This window comes from Truncatella angustata (genome assembly GCF_020726525.1).
Source record: "Truncatella angustata strain MPI-SDFR-AT-0073 chromosome Unknown BKA67scaffold_9, whole genome shotgun sequence".
Taxonomy (NCBI): Eukaryota; Fungi; Ascomycota; class Sordariomycetes; order Amphisphaeriales; family Sporocadaceae; genus Truncatella; species Truncatella angustata.
The window spans coordinates 1,442,313-1,464,749 of NW_025763389.1; the positions used below are offsets into that span (position 1 = coordinate 1,442,313).

The 22,437-nt window shown below is 45.9% G+C and overlaps 2 protein-coding genes across 2 annotated transcripts; one reads left to right on the plus strand and one right to left on the minus strand.

The window, feature by feature from the left end:
* Positions 1-7,680: 7,680 nt before the first annotated feature.
* On the plus strand, positions 7,681-8,827 carry BKA67DRAFT_540441 (uncharacterized protein; the record flags this gene model as incomplete). The annotated part of the gene is made up of 4 exons (XM_046100775.1): positions 7,681-7,698; positions 7,776-8,229; positions 8,278-8,610; positions 8,658-8,827. The coding sequence occupies 4 exons, from the start codon at positions 7,681-7,683 to the stop codon at positions 8,825-8,827; spliced, it is 975 nt and encodes a 324-aa protein (XP_045953487.1).
* An 8,062-nt stretch (positions 8,828-16,889) lies between these two features.
* BKA67DRAFT_684447 (uncharacterized protein) lies at positions 16,890-20,310 on the minus strand (the record flags this gene model as incomplete). Its single annotated transcript, XM_046108992.1, has 2 exons — positions 16,890-20,011; positions 20,184-20,310. The coding sequence occupies 2 exons, from the start codon at positions 20,308-20,310 to the stop codon at positions 16,890-16,892; spliced, it is 3,249 nt and encodes a 1,082-aa protein (XP_045953488.1).
* Positions 20,311-22,437: the final 2,127 nt, after the last annotated feature.

Below are 22,437 nucleotides of genomic sequence, written 5' to 3' on the forward strand. Positions count from 1 at the left end.
GCCGAGTTATCGCATGGTTTCCAAGAATGATTACAGACGAATACATCGCAGACGACTTACAGCTTCGAGGGCGCGAGCCACACCGCATCTAAGATTTTAATCACTACGATAAACTTTCCTTCGATATTACTATCCAGTACACAATGAAACACGGTTCAGGTTAGCAGCAGGCGAATGCGCCGATAGTTATGACAACAGCCCCGGAGTATCAGGTTACGGAATTGAAATGGTTTGGGATTACAAGGATACCTAAAATAACGGCCGTCGCATTCTCTGGTATCTGTCTTGGCGTTTTTTGAAGGGAGATTTTATATACCGTTTCTACGTTATCTCAGCAAAGTTTCCTAGTCAACTTGGGGGGGTTTGGGGGGTTCTTTTTGTTCTGGTGTACTCTTGTTGGACAATATGGATTACAGGGTTTCTGGATTCCAGATCATTATACTTTCACGTCAAGGGCGAGGACAAGCAATGTTTTACAGAAACGACCGCCACGAGGCGAGGATAACACGGCCTTTGCAGCGCTGACTCAGTGTCCATAAGAATACTCTTGTGGACGCACTGCCCGCCTTCTTCGACGAGCTGGCATGTTCGATGACCTCCATAAATGCAAAGTCGTGGATACTGCGCCAACATTGGACTTGTCTCAACACCCGATGCATTTAGAGGACACGAATTACAACGAACAGCCATAAAAAATGGCAGGAAAGCGTGGGGGAAGATGGAGAATTGTACGATTTGAAAGAGTGATGTTAAAAATGTGCATTTGAAAACGAGCGAGGATTCAGGGAGGCAGATACCGGTTCTTATTTTTTGGTTTGGGTTTATTTTTGACGTTCTGGTAGCTATAGATACCCAATCAATGGTTACGTGTGAATTTCCCTCGAGCCGTTCTTTTGGCCTTAAATTTCTGCGAGTACAGCGATAGAGTCAATGACGAATTACTTTATTGAAATGTTTTAACCAACCATTCTGTCAGCTCCTGCTTTCCTACGTTATGATCTTCAGCATTTGCATTCCATGATGCGTTTTCGTAATCACATCTTCGGTGTTACTGTACATATGCCTCGTGCGCGATTTCGGAAGAGCCTCAAGGTGTTTGTACCCCAATAGTTGGTACAACCACCTCCTCTGTTGACCGGCCGATTTTAGACTGGCGTGAACCTAATCTTAACAGGGTCTCTGTACATGGCTCTGTCAAACTCTATTTTGAAGCCAATTGTGCCCAAAGAAGCGTCCTGACGTGCTCCGTCTAGCTGTTTCTAAACCCCTCCGAATCATGACGATAGCGGTTTCAGTGATGGATCGTTCACTGAAGGCGCGCAGATAGTTCATGTATCCCTCAGGGGCACTTCGTCTGATGTTGTATTGATGATGCAGCAACAGTTGTCGCCAATTCGTACTATTTTGGACACATCCACCTTCTGGCCCATAAAAGCACTACCCGTCCAAAGTTAGGGGCACCGAGGGAAGCCCACTGTCTCTTGGGCGGCCCTGGGGAACTAGCTAATCCATCAATGATTGTCCGGAATTAGGAGACTGTCCGCCTACTACTATGTAGAAGCTTCGCACACCATACTCGATGTTGATTAACCTCCGTAGCTTTTTTCATCGCGAGACGTTGGCACACAAGCTCCTTCCCTTAGACACGCACGCGGAGCGCTCTAGCAATAGTAGTATGCAGACTGTGTTCAGATCAGGCCATTATTACTCGTTTAGCTGGATAAGTCTGTCTCTGTCCACCCGCTAAGTGCGTTTCCATCGTTTGCTCATACATGATACATAACGCTCTGATTCCTCTGTGTCACACCACGGCCGCTACTGCGGCCTCTGTGTGGTGACCCAAGATCCTTCTTTTTAGCTAGTTAGAACGATCTCCCCCGACGAAACTCGTGCTGTCTGCAAGCCTCGAGATCGCCCAAATACTTCCATACCATATGGATGGGGGTAGATGCCACGCTACCCGCTACGACGGTTTCGTGCTTACTGGGTAAGCGCACTGCGCTACTGTATGATACTGCGTGCATGTATGCTACCTGCATGTCACATTTCCAGCCCATACGGATAGCGCAAAGGTCCATTAGCCCGGGGTCTCCTGGGGAAGAGAGACGCTTGAGAGATCTAGATCAGTGGCGACGCGGCGGTCCTCGTGGTAAAGAGTGCCCACCGGGTCTCGACGGGCTCTCTGAAGCGGACATCGTAGCGGTGGAGGCCGGCCCTAAGAACTTGGGCTGGCTCTGCTCCTCTATTGGGTCATTCAGGCCATGCCGCCGCTGTCTTTCTCCGCGCTCTTTTGTGCTTACTCCAGGTAACATCCAAATCGTACCAGATATCCACAAGCTCCATGACGCCACATGCTGAGGCTGAACACCGATAGCTTGGGACATGGTATCATCAGCCTATGACTGGACGGCTTCAGGCTGCGCTGCAAGAAGAAGCAAGTCTTACTTACATACCTCGCATGGGATCTGTCGCCCTTGGAACTGCTTTTTGCTGATCGTTCGATGAGCCGCCAGGTAGTCAACCATAGCCGTAATCGTACGCTCCAAGACGATTTCCAACTAGCATCATCACATCTCGGACGATTTTAACAAAAAGCAACCAAGTCACAAGACAAAGCTTACACAACCTAGTTACTCAATGGCTTGATGTCTTGTTCGGCGCAGGCCAAGTAGCAGAATGCATGGGTTTTCTGGAAGCAGACGAACAAAGACGTGCGACACTACTGTTGAGGGCTGCTCAACCATTCAGCGGGTTCTTGTTGTAGGTAGAAGCTAAGTGTTCTTAATGAGCTTTCACTTTGTTTCCTCATACAGTACACTGATACTTGGAGGATATTTCTTGGGCCTTTAGAGATCATCTTTGCATTCCTTGCACCAGTATTGCTATAGGTGGCACAAACAGGTCGTACAAGTTGAGATCCGTTTCTGTTAGATTATTCCTTGCCCAATCCGTTACAGGTATCGATCAGAATCTATTTGTCAAGATGTGCGTACCGGTAACGCGCGGAATGTCAGTAGTGCTCTCAACTGCATCAGAGTAGCATCCCGCAGGCGTTGTCAGGAATAATAGAACCTGCGGAACGACGTCAGACACGATTATAAACCAACAGTCAATAGGGAATGTAATGTGTAATACTCTCAAACATCACGATGTATCCAGTTGTTTCAATTATTCCGTATACTGTTACTGTTTAATGCAGTCGGTCAACGCATGATCATCAAATTTGTGGTGTATTACTCAGTCGCTGAGCAAGCCACCTTTCCACCTGGGAGAATGGGAGGGGGGCGGATAGATGACGTGAGGTTGGGTTTGTCAATCTTATTGTCCGATTATATTCAGCAACCTGCTTGCAAGGTTTATACATTACTGCACCCCAGACCCTGGTGACCAAAGTTAAGAGCAGGCCGATGGTTTCGGTAGTACTGAAATGTTTCATGGGCCCTTCTTAATGAGTAGGCGTCGGCACCAGCTGCACATGATTATCATTGATACTCAGCTGCACGGTAATATGTGGTCATTTAACTGCATTGGTTGACAATCTAATTCGTGGTATGCAGTGTGCTGCCCAATCCTTCCAATAGTGTACCAGACTATTGAGTAGCTGCATTCTCTTCCATGCAATACCTCATCCTCGAGCTGAGCAACAACTGGGTATAGTACCAGTGTCTGATATAATCTTCCAAAAACACTGCCCATGGGAGTTTTCTTTTTCACGACTGTCCCATGCGATGATACCACAACCCAAACTTGCAATTATCGTGTTGTAGCGGCAACATCCGGACACCTTGACCCGTGGATAGGAAAACCGTCGGATATGTTGAAGACACTAATCAATGGTCACACAGCTATAACGGAGAAATTCCTGAATGGTTCAAGCGGAAGGCAGTCTTGTCCGACCACACAACTGTCGGGGTGTTCCCATTGTCGTCAAATTAGGCTCGAGCGATCCGTATTTTCTTTTGTCGCCCCCCAGCATCATCCCAGCGCTTCGCTTTGCCCTCTCAGCAGCCACCCCAAGTCACCTGCTGTGCGCTTCTTGGCGTTGCACTTCTATCCCTTGGCCAAAGATAGCTCGGCCCAAGAAGAACGGGGCTCTTGTCTCGCAATGGCTCCTATCTTGTCTGTCTACAGATCCTGAAGGACGCAGTAATCCCTTCCAAGACAGCATCGGGGAATACAAAAGGCTGTGCGGACGTGTCCCTTCTTGGAAGTCCCCCGGTCACCGGTTACCTGCATATGGGGACGCGCAAGCCCAACAGCGTATATCCCGGTAGGCTGGCGGTTAGGTAGAAGGCTCAACCTCGAGGACTGCACCGAGGCGTGTGATCATTTGGACCCTTGTAGAAAGATGGCCAAAGCGAGTACACAGCAGGTATAATTGGAATTTTTTATTCAAGTCATATGTGCTTAAGGGAGAAGGACTGGGGTGACGCAGCGGGATGATGTAGATAACAATGCAGTGTTAACGTCATTCTGGCATGTTCGTGTTGATAATTATGCAACTCCGCTTTGGCTGGGCAGAAGCACTGCCACTGCCACATGCTTCCTCTCATGTGTTCACGCTGCAGATGCCCCACCCGACGACGGAAGACGCATATCGAACGAGTGGTTGCCCCTTGTTTGTTTTAATTGCATTGAAGGTGGCCTAAAGATGATTTGAGCATCATGAAGCCGTTCACTCTCGCTCGGTCATACACTACTGCTCACCGATAATGGAAATACACTTTTTAGGCTTGTTTCTCTACGATTGCCAAGTAAGCAATATAGGCAAACAATTGTGTTTAGCATGCCTGGTTTTATACTGATGAGCACGGCCCCTATTAACGACAAATCGCCAACTATTATTTCTAAGCCAACCGTGTACCCAGTATACCATGAGTATGCAACCAAGTTTGGACTGAAATGGATCTGATAGCATCCTCATATACCACAATCATAATCGTGTCATTACAGGTCTGTGCATAGAGCTTCTTCAAACACGACAATTGGCGTGCTCGATTAGTGATGTACAACTGGTAAATTGGCGACTTTTGTCTTTTACCTTTTCCCGCTCAGTAGTGCCTATGTGAATCGGAATGATCAACGTTCCAAACTACGGTAACTCAATGAAAATTTGGAGTTCGGATTTCAACTCTTACATAGATATGAGCACAAGAGTATACTTCCACTATAGAAGCCATGAAAGATCACTTGAGAGTCGGCATAGGTAGTGATCAGGAGATTGATCTTAGATGTGTTTGCGGAGCTACAATCATCTAGCTACACGTTGCAACTCAAGGCATCGCCCCGGCATTGATCTACAAGCTCAGCCTACATAAATGGACAACGACATGAAAACATTAATTGCCGCCGATGAAGTCGATGAGGCAATAATCACTTTTACTAAGTAAATCTCTGTACTGCACCCGTACGTACACTTCGTGCTGCGTCGTTTTCAAAATGTGCCATTCGTATCATGGTTTCAACCATGGTTTCTGGCTTTTTATACTTGATGAAGAGTCTGAACAATATGCCAAAGCTTGCTGCTAGAGCTTTGGCCTCTTGCAAAGTCGGCTCAACCAGGTCGGCCATCGCACTTGCGTAGAACGTTCCAAGTCGAATCGAAGACGTAGTCCTATTCAATAACAAACGTGACCTTTCGCATTCCTTCTACGAATTCCCAATAGTCCCGAAATCCGGGTCATATCCTACATGCTTCACTCTCCAAGTCACTATTGGCGAGATAGGCCGTTTGAGCTTTCTAGGATGCTTGCGAGGCTTCACGCGGCTCCGAAGACCACCTCTCGGCCTCATGATCATTTGTCAGATTTCATTCATTCTTGCCTCTGTAGCGCCAGCAGAGTTTCCGCCGGTCTTTGGTTTTGTCGGCTTGATATCACTCGCGGTCGGTGACCTGGTCGTCAAGCGAAAGCCCAGCAGGCAGCTGGTAGCCTGTACCTGAGCTTCAACGATGTGTTTGTCAAACCCGGACTTGGTGAGAGGATATGGGATCTATTACACAGATCTTTTGTACCCGAAGAAGCGGGCATAGGCCACGTTCGTCACATAGCTGCTTAAGTCTCACCCCATTGTAGGGCGGTTTGTACCAGCAAACCTTTCGTGTGTCCAGTGCGCGGAACTGAACCACTTCCACGGCTCAAAACCAAACAGACGCAATGAGTTTCTTGAATATATCTGTGCCAGCGATCCCGGACTGAAAATCAATTCCATTGCGCCATTTCGGTGGATGGCTTGCAATTGTACGTTGCCAAACTTACATTAGGTACAATGGCGTTAAGATTGTGTACTAAACGCTTTGCCTTTTCTGAATTTGTGCAAAGAAAAAGACGAAGAAAAAATCATACACGAAGATAATCTTCCCGATATTCATGCTTTGTAGAGCTTTAGTCGACAAAGGACGTTTCAGATGAATTGAGGTTAGAACCGGGTTCAAATGAAGATGGTCCGAGATCCATCCATATAAGGGCTATTGAAGAGCTCTTGAGTCACATATGTTCGTCTTTGCTCAGCTGCTCTCCATCTGTGAGGCAGTCAACGCAGGTTATATCGAATCTGAATGTTGTGTTGAAATGCTTGATTACAGCAGCCTGGTGATACGTTCTTGGTCTGTACCCACCACCTGCGCAGCAATATGAAGGCGAGAGTCTGTTGTGTGAGGACGCTAATGATGGGAAATGCCTGGTATAGGGCCGGGTAAGTAATACAAGTAATTCGGGTATCATGTGGATGGTCATTTAAGCTGTCGATGAACGATATTTCGGATCTAACTAGAAAGGAATAATATATATATATGACGCATGCATCAGCTACAGTGGTTGTGGCAGTTTGGCCACTGCTATGAGAAAATATGACCAGTTGGCTCATGTTTCGTGCACAAATGAGCAGATGATAAACTCGCAGATTATTGATAAATAAATATAAGTCTTTGGCCGTAGACCATCGACCATTCAAATGTCCGCACATGAACTTTCTTTTGCGTAACTACCGTGCAACACATTCTCGGAAGAATCAAAGAAAGCCTCGTGAGGTTGGTTGCTTCTTATTAATATCCGTTTCAGCTTTCTCAGGGCTAGGTTGTCCGCATCGTTTCATTCACTATAATACTAAGGGGATGGGGACTTTAGAGCGGTAGTGGTTGAAGGATGAATGAAGAATTTTGACTAGATTCACATTGATGTGACGATTGAGAGCGCTCTGCGTTATTATTTAGGAACAACGATGTATGATCGTCGACTACGAAAACTAGCAATGCTCTTAATAGATCATGGGGTAGAACATAGAAAGGAGTGTTCAGGGCATGGCAGCGGCCAAACTGTCACGATAGCCCCGGAAGAACCACAAGAGCTTTATGATATCTGGGTGAAGTAGTCGGGCCTGCGTGAGTCCAATCGCCTATCTATGTAGTAGTTGTCAAAAGAAATATACCTTGGAGCCTGGGGCTCTTTTTCGGCGATTGGATGGGGTTTCTCTGTTGATATAGACTGTGCAACACCTCCTTAAAACGTGTCAGGTGGCGCTTCATACATACGGTGCTATAGATGACTGCCTTGCGTTTGGCCTTGCTGGGGTGAAGCACTTGTCTTGCAATATTATCTATTAGCAATCTGTGATTGCCCATATGTGAACTACTAGTGTGTGATTTGCTGTCTCTTTTTTCGTGGCTTGAAACAAGTTCGACACATGATTGAGTATTATTATGTATGCCAGCTAAGGTTTTGATCTATGGGTATGCATAGTCTTACATTATTTTTGACCCTACTAAATTCTTCTCTCAGGTTGATGCTTTATGTATTAATCAATCACCAAATCCTACCCCAGCGCAAATGAAAGAGAAGACCAAGCAACTAGATATGATGTCGTCCATTTACAGCTGCGTAACTGTCACAATTATCGCATTGACGGGCAAGTATGTAGATGCTGGTCTACCGGGCATTTCCACCGCACGTTTAGCTCAGTTGAAAGAGAACATAAACGGTTGCATTGTATTTACTAGTCCACAGCACCTCACTCTAGAGATGCAAACGGCAACATATTCGAGTCGCTCTTCGACGTTGCAAGAAGACTTGCTGTCGAGACGAAGACTCATCTTTACGCAGAGTGTAGTGGTCTTCAACTGTTCCGTCGGCGACGTGGACGAAGGAATGGACATCACTACGCTTCCGCGCGAACCCTTCTTGCAGCATCCAATCCAATCTACAGTTCACAAAATCTATTCACCTCATCCTGCAAGTCTAACTTTCAATGCTCTTTAGAGTGAATCAACCTATTTTTACTTAGGAACGACGAAGGCTAAACAACCGATTGAGAACGCAGATCTCGAAGAGCAAATGTCCTTGTTCAATAAGCAGCTAAGTAGCTACACAAGTCACCGCATGACCAATGAAAGCGACTCACTCAACGCTTTCCGGGGTGTGATTTCGGCTCTGGGTAGGCAGCTGTTCCCCAAAGGTTTCGTGCATGGCATTCCACTGAGCAGTCATACGTTCGCATTGGGTTGGATGCACTCGAGAGACGTCAGCCCAAGACGTCGACCGCAGTTTCCGACTTGGAGTTGGACGGGGTGGGAGGGAAAAGTCATGTATCCGGGAAAACTCCTTGATACTGCCAATGGTAAGTCCCCCCGACCACAGACATGGATCTCGAGCCGCAATTCCTAGCTTTGGACGAAAATCAAGTCGGTGTCGAGGGCTGGTCAGTTATCATCGACATTCGTACTGAACCATTCAGTGAGCTCTTCGTTCCTAGGCAGAATGAATCATTGCTGCCGTTAAAGAAGGAGACTCTAGGCACAACAATACCCTACAGACAGGTCATTGCCACTGTTTGATCATCCAAAGACTCCAGGAGAGGATCCGAGGCTGTGAGTCGCGGAACGAAACCGTATTTCTGCTGGCATTAGAACAAGTAAGGTACAGATTGCGCAGGCAGACATTGTGAATCGTCACTTTGTTCCCTAAACAAAGGTTTGACCAGATTCCACGAGTGAGACGAGGTTTCCAATTATTTCAATAGATTTATACGTAAATTATATATTGGTTCAAAATCAAAGATTCTACATAACGCATATCGGTCAAATATGCATTGAATTGTATCACGGCAGGGTGCCAAAACAGTCGAACCAGTCAGTCCTTCGGCCCCATTAGAATGTGAACAGTTCGAGTGGCAAACTGCATGAATTAATACGGTCCAGCCAAGTCCGAATCATGAGCGACATGTACGAAAAGTCCCAGCAGACGGTCATATGGCTTGGTCGCGAAGACGAGAATCCAGAGTCCGCTTTTGACTTCGCGCAATATATTCAGTAGACCAGCCGACAGCCAGGATACGATCCTGACTATGAAGAAGCATTTGATTGTAATCGAATTTCGACAACAAGTAAATTCGCAAAATTCTCCAAGAACTTTCTTGCATTGTGGCTGCTCACATCTCGGGGGTAGTTCGAGCATGGATGGGTTGTCCAAGAAGCCGCCTTGCCTTCCTGCGTACTTTTCTAGTGCGGCCATTTATCAATGCCGATAGAATATCTCCAAACCTGTTGTAACAACGAGTCATTGGAAGTGTTCAGTCTTGCCTTACCTTATAAGGCAAGCAAATCTTTTGAGGTTAGAAGTGGCCTTCAAATGGGTAAAACAAAGTCCAATCCAGGAATTTACAGGAGACCCTTTATGATCTCCTAAATGGGTAAGTATTTAATGCACACGATATTCTTCACTCTTTACTGGGTTTGTTGGAGCTGGAAGTTTCGCAACCTCTGATCCCTGACTACTCTTTGCCAGTTGAAATTTTCTTTTTTGCAAAAGTTTGGCGAACTATATTATTCAGGTGTGCGGCGACCTACACGCCTTATCTTAGGCTGAGTTTGCAGAAAGGCGTGAGAGCGGTGGTTACCCAAGCTGGATACCTAAGTGGCAGTTTTTGACCCCGGAACCAATTCATCGTTTTTTCTACCTATATGGGGATATTTTTAACGCAACGAGAAGGATCAAGCCGAGATATACTCGGTCTGTAGATGAAAGCGAGTTGGATGTGTGTGGAATTTTCGCTGGCAAGATAGATATAACGCATTGGTAGATATGACGATCTACAAACCATCAACACATTTCAATTACGGCCACTATATAAGCACGCCAACCAGCCAACCAGCCAACCACCACATCATTACGGCAATCTGCTGTTTTGAATTTTGGTCATTCATCTTCTAGGCGGATTAGTCCGTTAGAACATCCTATAAAAGAAGCATAGCAGATTTTCTATGCCTTCCCACGAATGCTGTTTTACCTGTGGGTCCCTGAAAAATGCGAGGATAAATCTACCACTACGGAAATAGGTTTCAATCACGCAATAACCACCGAAAATCTTGTCTATACCGACTCAGAGCATATCGGTTTCGGTCCGAAGTGTTTAGATACTAGGGACGACATATTTGTACTAGTAGTTAGGAACGGGCCAGTTGCTCTGCGCTTAATGGTCAAAAGTTTTATGGCCGTTAGTACCTGTTATGTCCATGAAATCATGCAAGGCGAGGGCCTCCACCCCAATATAAAATACAACAGCTGACCAGATCTGGGCAGCACTCCTGAGGATAAGTGGGGACTTCATAACAAACCGTGTTCCATCTTGAATATCAGGGTCGTGAATGCATTGAGTTTAATGTCCCAGGCGAATTCATTCTTTCTAAGCGAAACAATGAAAAGTAAAGAAAATGGTTAGAAATATAACGATGGAAATAAGGGCATGGAAGAGACAGTTTAGGGCGAAGAAGAAAAGACTGGCTGTGGCCAGGGCCGCAAATCGGGATCTACAGAGTGGCGAGGGCAGCGAAAAAAGAGGTACAAAAGTCCTTACAACAAGGTTTTCCATTCTGTGTGCGTGTGGACAAGCCCATGACTGGTAATCAAGAAAGTACAAACTGGATTCAGGACTGGCTAAAATACCCCATCCAACTTCAGAGTGAGCGCAACGGCCAAGCTGGGCGCCAAACAGTCTCTAAATACACCATACAGCCGCTTGTATTAGTGGATCAACTCCACTAGAAACAAAACTAAAATTTGCAAAAACATACAACACCGGGGATTCCCCAGTGGTCACCCACCTGAGTACTAATCCAGCGCTTCCCAGTTTATCTAGGGCAGAGCGGACGGGATGCCGAGTTTTCTAGGAGCTATGGTCGTATGTGATGGTGTTTCCTTGTACCGAGGTATAGATAGACAGATTCTTGAGAACAGAAAAAACATTGTAAAACATAGGAAAAATAAAACATACAACACCAGGGATTCCCCAGTGGTCACCCACCTGAGTACTAATCCGGCGCTTCCAGGACATGTCTACCTGGCGAAGGGGGACCGCTTTCTCGATAGCCTGTGACACGGTAACGTGTAGCTCTCTCACCACGCTAGATGGTGGGGTAGCTTTCCGTCTATAACGCCGCGCAATTCAGGGGAGGATACGGGCGTTTGAGCGTTATGTGACAGTTCTTAATACGCTCGCTAAACCTAGCTGAGCACCGCTTCCTGCCAATCAAGTTCGAGCAAGTGGCCGTCTCGCACTAACAACAAATGATCCATGATGCATAATTACAGAAATAGTTTAGCAGGATAGCTAAAAGCCATTTTTGGCATCCAAAGTAGGTGTCCGGGGGTATAGCGGATGAAGAAGCGCTGATGGCGTTGGATATAAACGTATCTGTATAATCGAAGACATTGATCACTTATCGAATACCAGTTCTACTATCCCAAAGAGGGGGAGTGGGAGGACCGGCGTTGGCTGATTTCTTCCCTGCAAATGGCACACCGTCTTTATTGCCAGCTGCGAACCTGGCTCTGCTAAGTAGACAAACGCCCACACTTGCTTTCAGCTGTCACGGTAGCCAATTCAGTAGTGTTGATTCTTAGGCGTCAGCCCCGCAGAGTGCCTTTTTTACACCGAAAGTGTTGGAGTTCAATGGGATGTTAAGTATGATCGTCTGGGCGTCAGCTCTATCATATGGTATGCAACGTATGGCAATATATGATATGGTAAAGATGACTTGATTCCTTTAAGTTATCTAGAGAACAGAAGTTCTTATATACCATAGCTAGGCATTACATCATACATGTCACACCTATCATCCAGGATGTGAACTGTAACAACGGATACTGTTGCGTCCATAATCTCTGTCAAAATCTCCTTGCTCACTTGGTGGCTTATAACCCGCAAAGCATTAAAATATGTTTGATATTACTGCCGGCATATAAATCTCTGCCTGTCTGGAATACTTGGGGCAAATCACTTATCCACATCGACATCCGTGTGATATCATATCACACACGCGCCAACTGCCATAACCGTAGCATAGTACCAGGCGTACTCCTTACTCAACGTCGACAAATCGCCAATAAAGCCATCTTACTTCATCTACTCGTGTGCTGTTGCCCGTTTGGTCTGAACAATGAGGCTTCGGCATGTCAAGGGCGTAAGCGCTAATGCGGTATTCGCTACATTTGAGACATACCGATAAAGATGTCGACGACTACATCAGTTTCGGAAAGACTCCCACCGGAGGGTACGGTCTCAGAAAATATAATCCTGTTTCCCTCCGTTAAGATTTCTGCAAAGATTTCGACCTAATATTGTTCGTTATAACCGCAACGGGCAGTAACACGAAACCATCTAAAACGGAATTCGCAATTTGGCCGAGCGTTAGCACCGGAAAATCTATATAATAACTGCATACTTAATCGCTATTATCGGCTTCTCCTCGCAATTTCCTAAAAAGGCCAGGTTACCGGATGCATTCTAGGACACGATTGGCTCTGGAAAATGCGCCACCTCACCTATTTCCAAAACAAAATTCAATCCGGATGCGTTTTACCATCTTAATACGAATCGCCTCGAAAGCTTGCCTATCAATAATGGTATATTCATCGAAAATAACATTGCCACTTTTAACGCACTGTTTTTCTCAATGCAGCCCGCAGCGACTGCGGCCGTAGATCCCCAACCTTGAAAATTACTAAAAACGACGAACCATGCGCTCAAGAATGCAGGTATCCCGATTAAAATGTGTACTAGATCGAACACGTATGTCTTTCCAATCATATCATCCGATAATTACCGGCTTATACGCGTCAGAAATCCTAATTACCTAATTAAGCATACAGCGACAAGAATGGCACTATCAAAGCTCGCCAATAAAATAAGCTAGTTCTATAACTCCCAAAAACCGAGTATGCACTTGGACACGGCCTATTTAGCCAGTCTTAACGTCCTGTATCTTGCCTACCGGAACATCACGTCGGATAAATCGGACATGGGTATCGTTAGAGGGGTTAACCTGCTTATTACACCAAAATCCCTATCACCACTAGTACACGTAAACTTCTTCTCTCCAAACGCTAGGTACTACAGCTTCGACCATAAAATAAACGGGTATTTTCGTAGTGAGAGATTTGCCGTATTGGTATTAAAACCCTTATCTCGAACACGTACCGATGGTAATCCGATCAAAGCCGTAATCGAAGCGACTAGATCCAACGATTATAACAAAGGCGTTAGCGGCATCACGAAAGCCAATTTCGGTACTCAACAATATCTTATTCGTTCCACATATACAAATAGTGGCCTAGATCCAGCTCTAACTAGATATATCGAAGCGTATGCGCCTAAAACTAAGGAAGAGCTAACCGTCCCCACCCCCAAATGAAACACCCCCCCAAATGAAACAAGGGAATCTAGAGAACTTCAATTGCCCCCTATTTACGATTCTTGTAATTGCAACAACAACCTTTATCCAAATAGTCCAATTTCTTCAGAATGCCTAAAGTAAATGAACGCGATATGCTTGAAGCAATTAGTTTTGTTCAAAAAGGTGCTACAATAACCAAAACCGCGGAGTGTTTTGGTATCTCGAAGGCGACCCTCTCCCGACGCGTCAACGGTAGTCAACTACACGCCAAATCCCACGAAATCGATCAGAGGCTTAGTAAACTACAAGAAGACGAAGTTAAGGCTTGGATCTTATATAAGGAACTGTGTAGAAGGGTACCAACGAAGGCGTTGGTGCGTGATTTCGCTCAGGAGGTAGCTTTAGTCTCGATCGTAACGATCGCCAACACCCATTGGGCAAGAATTGGGTAGATAGGTTCATCAGCCGTCACCCAAACCTACAAACCAAAATCGGCCGAGTCGTGGATGCTAAGCGCGTTCAAGGTGTAAATAAGAAGCCAGTTGAACAGTTTTATCACTACCTGACGCGCGTTAGAACTGGCTACAACGTTCAGCCTAAAGATATGTATAATATAGATGAAACCGGAGTCTAAGAAGGTGAATCTCGCGATGAGACTGTAATTAGAACTTCAGCAGCACGTCGCGCGCGTGTACAAAAGTCTTCGCAAACCGGTTGGGTCACCATTCTACACTACATCAGCGCGTTAGGTAGTCACGGTACGATGGCCTTCATCTTCAAGGGCAGTGAGGTTCAAGCTCAGTGGTTTGCCCACGATCTTCAAGAGAACGAGTTACCTCAAGCCCTAAAGGCTGGTCCAACAACGAGGTGGCCGTTAGCTGGCTGTGTGATATTTTTGCAAAAGAAACACAGCCCAAAAGGACGGCTAGGCGTCCCAAACCGTGGAGGCTCCTCGTTTTGGATGGTCACAATACCCACGTCACACCAAGATTCATGTTGTTAGCTTATAGAATGCGGATAGCGTTGGTATACCTACCGTTATACACAAGTAAGGCACTTTAACCACTCGATGTGACCTGTTTCTTGTCGCTGAAGTGGTACTTTTATTCCTTTTTGAAGAAGTATTAAGGGATGAAGGTAACTGGGCCAATTTAGAAGCAAAGAATGCTTGAATCTTATTAAAAGGTAGTAGAGGTAGCCTTTACGGAGGAGATCATTTAATCCGGCTGGGCAAAATCCGGCATTTGGCCGATGGATAGTAGTGTAGTGTTAACCAACACTGAATTGTTCCCTTCGCCGTCTACACCAACTCGTCAAATCCCCCTTAAGGTTCTTGAAACTATGGAAATTGGCCCTGGTATACCTCAAAAATCGAAGTAATTAAGGGACCAAACGAGAAATCTAAAACGGAAGCACCTAGATATGCTACGCGATATCTATTCTGTGCTTATAAAGGCCGCCAAAACTATCGACCTCTTGACTGTTGAATTAGCAACTATGCGTCGCGATAACTTCAGAATGGGTGCTGAACTACAAAGCAAAAGGCCTGACAAGCGTCAGACCGTCGAAAAGGATCTAAATAAGGTCTTTGTTAACGTTGCAAATATAAGAACGGCTCAAGACAAGTTGAATAAGAGGCTACGTCAAATACCTACTGAAGATCAGGTTCTAATTGATTCTTTTTTCGAAATAGTACTAAAGACACGTAGACGGATACGAAATATATTAGAATAGCATTTGTATTAGTTAGTTAACTACTATTTTAGGTGTGAAATAATTGATCGCGATGGTTGCGTTGATGTTGGTTGCGTCGCAATTAGCGTTTCATTTGGGGGGGTGTTTTATTTGGGGGTGGGAACGGTTAGTAGAAACAGCAGCGCTAACATCAATATTTGGGAAACATTAAATCATGGCTGATCCCCTCTACATATAGTCTTTGGAATCCAACATTGGCCATCTAAAGGCTACAAACGGCATGGCAAGTGTTATCGAGGTCATCTTGATGCTGGAAACAGGGATCATTTCTAAGCTTGCGAGCTTCGAACAGTTTTTAATGATATCAAGTACAATATAGCAGGCTCCGAGGCTTGTGCATCCGTCCGATTGGGCATTTGGAAATTAAGAAGAAGTCTAAAGCATGCAACAAAACACTTCATTCATCCTACCACCCTCGATGGAATCCTCCAGCTACCAGTGGTGGCTCTAGGCGCAGGGCTTGGCAAAACCGTGCCAGCAATAGCGCCCATCCATATCGACAGCGTCTGATTAAACAATAACTTCAGCGCACAGCACAGTCAGGAAGTCTAGCTGCAATTACAGAGGCTTTATTAAAACGGGTTCCGCTGGACAAGATCGCAAAACAAATCTGTTAAAGAAGCAAGTCAATATCCAGCAATAGTTATGAAGGGCTTGCAAGCAGCAATCTTTACTTCTAAAGCGAGCCAGGGAACGGGCAATCTGATCTCAGTTAATACTCATTAAGCTGGAAACCTGACATTAATAATTTGACAACCAGTACAATATAAAAGCTATTATCCAAGGATCCGTCTAGCGGCGGCAAAGGACTATACCCGGTAGACTACATGGACCTCTACCTCTACAAGCTCCCTACTACACGGCTGCTCGAAATTGGTCCACCAGGTCTTCATTCCCAATAACAACTAGTATTGCACATTTCCTATCAGGCTGGACCCAGTGACTTTTCGCAACCAGACTAGTAAGGAGAATTTGGATCAATTGCGGCTCGGACCGCATGTACGGCATACCAGTCACTAATTGATATCAGCCGCTTGGATACATACGAACATATCCTCATTCATACTAGGCCGATACCACGGGCCAAATGGCCATTCAATTTGCGCAACACGTCGGCGCCGAAATTTTCGTCACCGCTGGAATCGAGGCCAAAAGCAATTTGCTGCAGGAGATATCTGGTATTCCAAAAGACCATATATTCCACAAACGTAATACTAGTTTTGTTCTTTCCGTCAAAAAAATAATTAAAAATATAGGTATCGACGTGGTAATAAACTACCTCGCTGGCGATCTGCTAGACTCTATATGGACTAAACCGATAGTACCATTTGGCAGATAGATCGAACTAGGCAAAAAGGACGTCCTTTCGAGCTCTGATTCGGTTATAAAGCCGTTTATATAAAGTGCTACGTTTTTTTGTGTTAACCTTAGCGGTATCTGGAAACCCCGCCCTGTATTTATAAGATGTATTTTATAAGAAGTCTTCCAGTTTGTGTCTATTGGCAAGATCCGACCGGTGCAGTTGGGGAAAACCTTCCGAGATGATCGGACTTATCTCGTTGTGGGTGGTTCCGGAGGCTTGGGTCGCCACGTTGCCAAGTGGATTGTCCAAAAGGGTGCCAGGAATATTGTCCTGCTTTCCCAGACAGGTGTCAGTAGGAGCCCTGTTCGCAAGTCGCATCTTACGCAACTTAAGAGTAAAGGCAGCCGGGCTAAAGCTACCGCGCAGACGGCTCAACGGTTGCGATGGGTCTAATAGTGTGAAAGCACCGCCAGCCTTCAGCACTGCTAGTACCGATACAGCTGTCCATCGTGACTTCTCAAAGCAAAGCGGGACGATAGTGTCGGTACTCACCCCGAGTGATATCAACCGTGTCGCCAAGCTGTTGGCAAACGAATCCAGCTCTCTATAGGTGAAATCCCCGTCCCATGCATGAACAGCTACTGCATTTGGTCGATCTGCAACCTGTTGCTCGATGAATGAGTGCACCGTTCTGTCAACAGGGTCTGGAACGTTTGCATTCCAGGACCAGATCTGGTCATAATCAGATGCGGACAGAGCGTCGATTTCGCTCAACTTATGCGACACGTCAGCCCCAATGAGCTGACGAAGGCATGCTGCAAACCGTTCAAGGAGAAACCCCATCAAGTGTCCGCTCAAATACTGTGTGTTGAAACTCGCCATCATCGCTACCCCTCCATCCGTGTCCTGGAAACCGTTCAAGGTCAGTGTATAGCTTGTGAAGTTATGGCTATCATTTCCATTGCCGGTTTCCCATGTACCTATCCCGTCTTCGTCTGTCGTTGCAGGATTATCCGGAGGCTGAGTAAGAAGGAGGGTCTGGAAGTGGCAAGCTCGCCACGCATCTGGGCTGGCCTTTTGAATATATTGGAGACCTGCTTGTTCATAGGCAATCATATCTGTAGACTGCTGCTGGACCGTTTGTAAAAATTCTTCCACTCTTTGCGTAGGGGCTACCTTGATCCTGACAGGTACGCTCGCAATTGTTGGGCCTGCGATGGAATCAACGCCAACAATATCTGCATGCCGACCGGAAATTACGGCACCAAAGACGACGTCGTCCGTCCCGCTGGCGGCAGCGACAGTAAGTGCCCAGGCTGCACGTATGTAACTCGTCAATGTAACCTCACGGCCGATGATTCTGTCCAGAGTGCATCTATATTCTAGAATATCGTACTTTGTTTCCATGTCGTTCGCTTGTGACATTTTTGGCGGAGCGGGGGGGAATGGCTCTGCCTCATACCCAGCTAAGGCATCCCGCCAATAAGCCATGGTCTCATTGGAGTCAATTGTGGCCATGTACTTGACAAATAACTTGAAGTCTAATAAGCTTGGCTGGGCATCAGTAGAAAATGACTGATAGAGATGCGTAATAAGGGTGTTCAAATTTCCCAGGAAGTGGCCATCGTATATCGTATGGTGTATCGTCCACACAAACCATGTTCGACTCGATGTAGAATCAGATACTAATGCATAACGAGCTAGTCGTTGCCCTAAGGAGATTGTTGTCTTAGAATCCTCTTCTAAGTACTCCTGAAGGTCACACGCGTTTGTCCATGTAATATTCTCGTTTACAACAACTTGAAGCAAACCATATTGGCTATGCTGGATAATACGGGTACGTAGAATCGCCAGTCGTCGAACAGCTTCGGTCCATGCGTCACGAAAGCGGCTTAGGTCGACACCAATAGCCAGCTCTTGGATATTGCGTCGAATATAGGCGTTGGGTGATAGCGATGTCATTGCAAGAAGACCCTCTTGTAGAGGCGTGCACGGATAGGCGTCCATGATATTCACTGGATCAACTTCACAAGCAGCCCCTGCCTCCTCGCGTAATTCTCCGAGCTCATATTGTTGCGCGAGGATGGAAAAGGGGGATATGTCCCCATTGACGGCGCCGTTGGCCAATCCGCTTTGTGCCGTGGTCATTTGGCTTGCAAGAGAGGATAACCTAGGGTTGCGAAAAATACTAGGGACAGCAATATTGAAGCCCTCATTGCGAGCCATAACCACGAGCTTCATTGCCGTGATGGAATTCCCACCGAGACGAAAGAAATGATCATTGGCATAGATGAGCATCGGGTCTAGGTTGAAGAGTTGTGCCCAGATCTGCTGTAATATGCGCTCTTTATTTGTTGAAGGAGATCGCTTTTCAGTCGAACTGCCTCCTATCTCGACGAGTTGTTGTGTTTTAAAACCTGCACCAATTTCCCGTAGTTTCTTCCTGTCTGTTTTGCCTGAGCTATTGAGTGGGATATCATCAATAGAAATCAAGAGCGTGGGCACCATATACGATGGTAATCGCTTTGTCAAGGCTTCTTCTATGGTCGCCGATGGTATAGAAATTTTGATATTGCCAATATCGGTTGGGTGCTTGGAAGCTTTCGGTTCGCTTCTGTTATTGTTGCTTACGACAAACGCAACCAATATCGGTTCAGCATTGTCACCATCGGGTACGATAACTTCAGCTACCACTTGTTTAGCGTCCGGTATGCAGGCCTGTGCATGGCTCTCGACCTCTCCAAGTTCCACGCGTTGGCCTCGAATCTTTACTTGTGTATCTTTTCTTGCGACGTAAGTTAGACTTCCGTCCTCATGATATCGCACCAAGTCGCCCGTTTTATATAAACGGCCCTGACGACCTTGATATCCAGCACCACCTTGTATAAGCCATGATGGATTTTCGATAAATGTTGCAGCGGTTTTCTTCTTATCGTTTAAGTAGCCTTCGCCCACGATAGGGCCCTCGACATATAACTCTCCGACAGCTCCAATAGGAGTTAGTTGGTTTGAATTGTTAGTATCCACAACCCATATCGCGGCTCCAACGCCGTAACCAAAACTGATGCTTTTACTTGATCTCTGGTCTCTCACCTCGAAAGCACAAACACATGTACATTCTGCGGGACCGTAAGTATTGACCACTTTGGTTGATGTCGGCCAAAGTCGGTCATCGCCGTTTTTCATGAGTTCACCTCCTAACAATACTGAATGGAATTGTTGCTTGACTTCTGGAGCAAAAATTCGTGCCATCTCTTTTATGGGCTTTTGCTGTATGGTATGAGTGGAAGCTAGGCAATGCCAAAGACGAGATGCATGTGAATATTATTGGACAGGTCGAGTATGCAGGCTAAAAGCTCAGTTTCTTTACGGATATCCAACGACTCAGCTTTCGCAGCACAGAACAAAACATACTTGCAAAATCAGACATTGGTATTCCATGCTGGGTGATGCTTTACATACACGAGTTCAACCAAATCCCCTTAGCTATGTCTGTAGAACTAGTGCCGGTAAAGCTCTCGTCCGCGATAGCTTCTATCACGGTCTGGCCAAATGACACCACGGACGACTTGGTGACCGACTGAGGCATCGTGCAGCACTTCCTAGCTGCCCCTGCAAGGAACACTACCTCAAGGTGGGTTACAGCCTAGCCTGTTTGATTTATGGATAAACATATATTAACATACATAACGGGCCGAATGTTCTTTAGTGTCGAGGGACAGCAACTTCTTCGAACGTCGACTAGTAGGGTTCATTTCGTCAATACCAGCACCCTGGCACTTCCTGTGACATCTGCATCTGGAACTATGCTAGATGACGCCACCATACGTCAAAGCCTGCCCGTTTACTGTTTGAAACAAAACGACTTCAAACCCCCCTTTTACCAAACTATCGACTTGCAGAGGCAACACTTTCGCGGGATCGGATGGTGCAACGCGGTCTCGTTGCAAACCACATCTTGAGCAACTTGAGCCAAGACAGGATTGAGATGAGTGAACTGGTGTAACGCAGACTGAGAACAAACTGCCTTTGTGCCTAATCTTCTCATCCCGCTTCACCGTCCCATCAATTCGAGGAGGCTTTCATCATCTGGTCCTCCGGTATGTCAGCGTGACTGTTTATCTGCTCATACATTCAAGTGACCCTTGATGAGTGCTGACGGCCTTTTTGATGAGTAAGTCATCTTTAGTGTAAACATGCACGTCTTGCATGAACTTTTCGATCCGCTCTTCATAGCGGCGTATACCAATAGTGAATGGACTTTGAGAATACAATGATGCTTCATTGGAAGGTCCCGCATTGGCGTTAGGAGCTGCTTCGTACTTATCGCTCATACATCTGGGTATACTGACACAGAACGGGGTAAGAAGCTGGGATTCAAGGCTATGTTAACAAAGTCGGGATGGACCAAATGGAAATGATGGTCATGATGACAAGCGGTACCGTTAGATACTTCATGTCGCCGTCAGTTTTGGTTAGTTTGGGTATTACGATACTTTATGCGCCGATCAACAAACGAATCACCTTATCAGCAGCTGCTGTGGCTATCACTGTCCGTGACCCCTGACTTTACTATGTGACGAAACATTGGCTTGAACGGTTATCCATAGCCCTGCCAAACCGGGTCTCTTTATTGACCAGGATGGCGTGGTGTACTTGTCATGTGCAATGGCGTCACTACTCGGGGGTATTTCGAGGCAAAATCGAAGCTTCATTTTGTTGGAAGGGTCTCTGCTCAACTACTACACAGCACTGCTGTCATGAGAAGATACTCACCAATTCCCCCTTTACGTACTTTGTAAACCATTAGCTTCCTTTTGATTACAAGCTCTTTCTGGCTGTTGAGGCTGTTTAGTTTGTGATATATAAATCCAAATAGCTTTGTGATAATTGACTCAAAAATAGTTCAAAGAATTCCTTTTCTTTTCCAAGATGAGGTTACTTGATGGAAAATTTTGATGACAGTAGCCATAGGCTTCATTTAAATTCGATAAATGAATAGGTTTGAATGAATTTACGATGAGGCGGAAATAGTAACGCGGCATTGTCACTAATAGTTGTTGAGTTGCTCGCCAGTTCAAAGGTCCCTGGTATACCAAGATCACCCGGATAGGATACTAACGAAGTATATATAGCGTATCGCTGTTTTGAGAAACATCCCAATTACCTTTATGAAACCCTACCTAGAAGTCTATGATATCTGGAATATAGACTCGGAAAGTAACAAGTTATAAATCTGCAGGGGGTTCGAATCACAGCTGCTCGGAAGGCTTGACGTGGGCGACACCCCAGCGAGGAGTCCACAAGCTAAAGCATCCCCTTAGAAACTATGCTAGGGTGGTGAAAGCAGTAACACAGAGTTAGATCGTACAGGGTACGTGATTCGGCAAGTACTTTTGTCGGGGGGGCTACCGGTATTTCAGAAGCAAGCTCTCATGGACAAAATCCAAAGCCAGTTGCTCTTCTTTAAGACACGTCAGAGCCCTAATCAACTACAGCGCAAACCAGGGATAGATGCAAAGGAGATGATCGCGCATGGTGACACGTGTTGGCTGCCCCAGCTGGGTTAATTACTTTGCTTCGCTCAACTGTAGCATGCAGCCACATGGTCGAACCAGCAGAGATACATCATTATCCAGTCAACGTCATACAAATGCAGGGATAGACAGGCAGATGTTATTCAAAACCGAAACGATGTTCACTGTTGATATTGAAG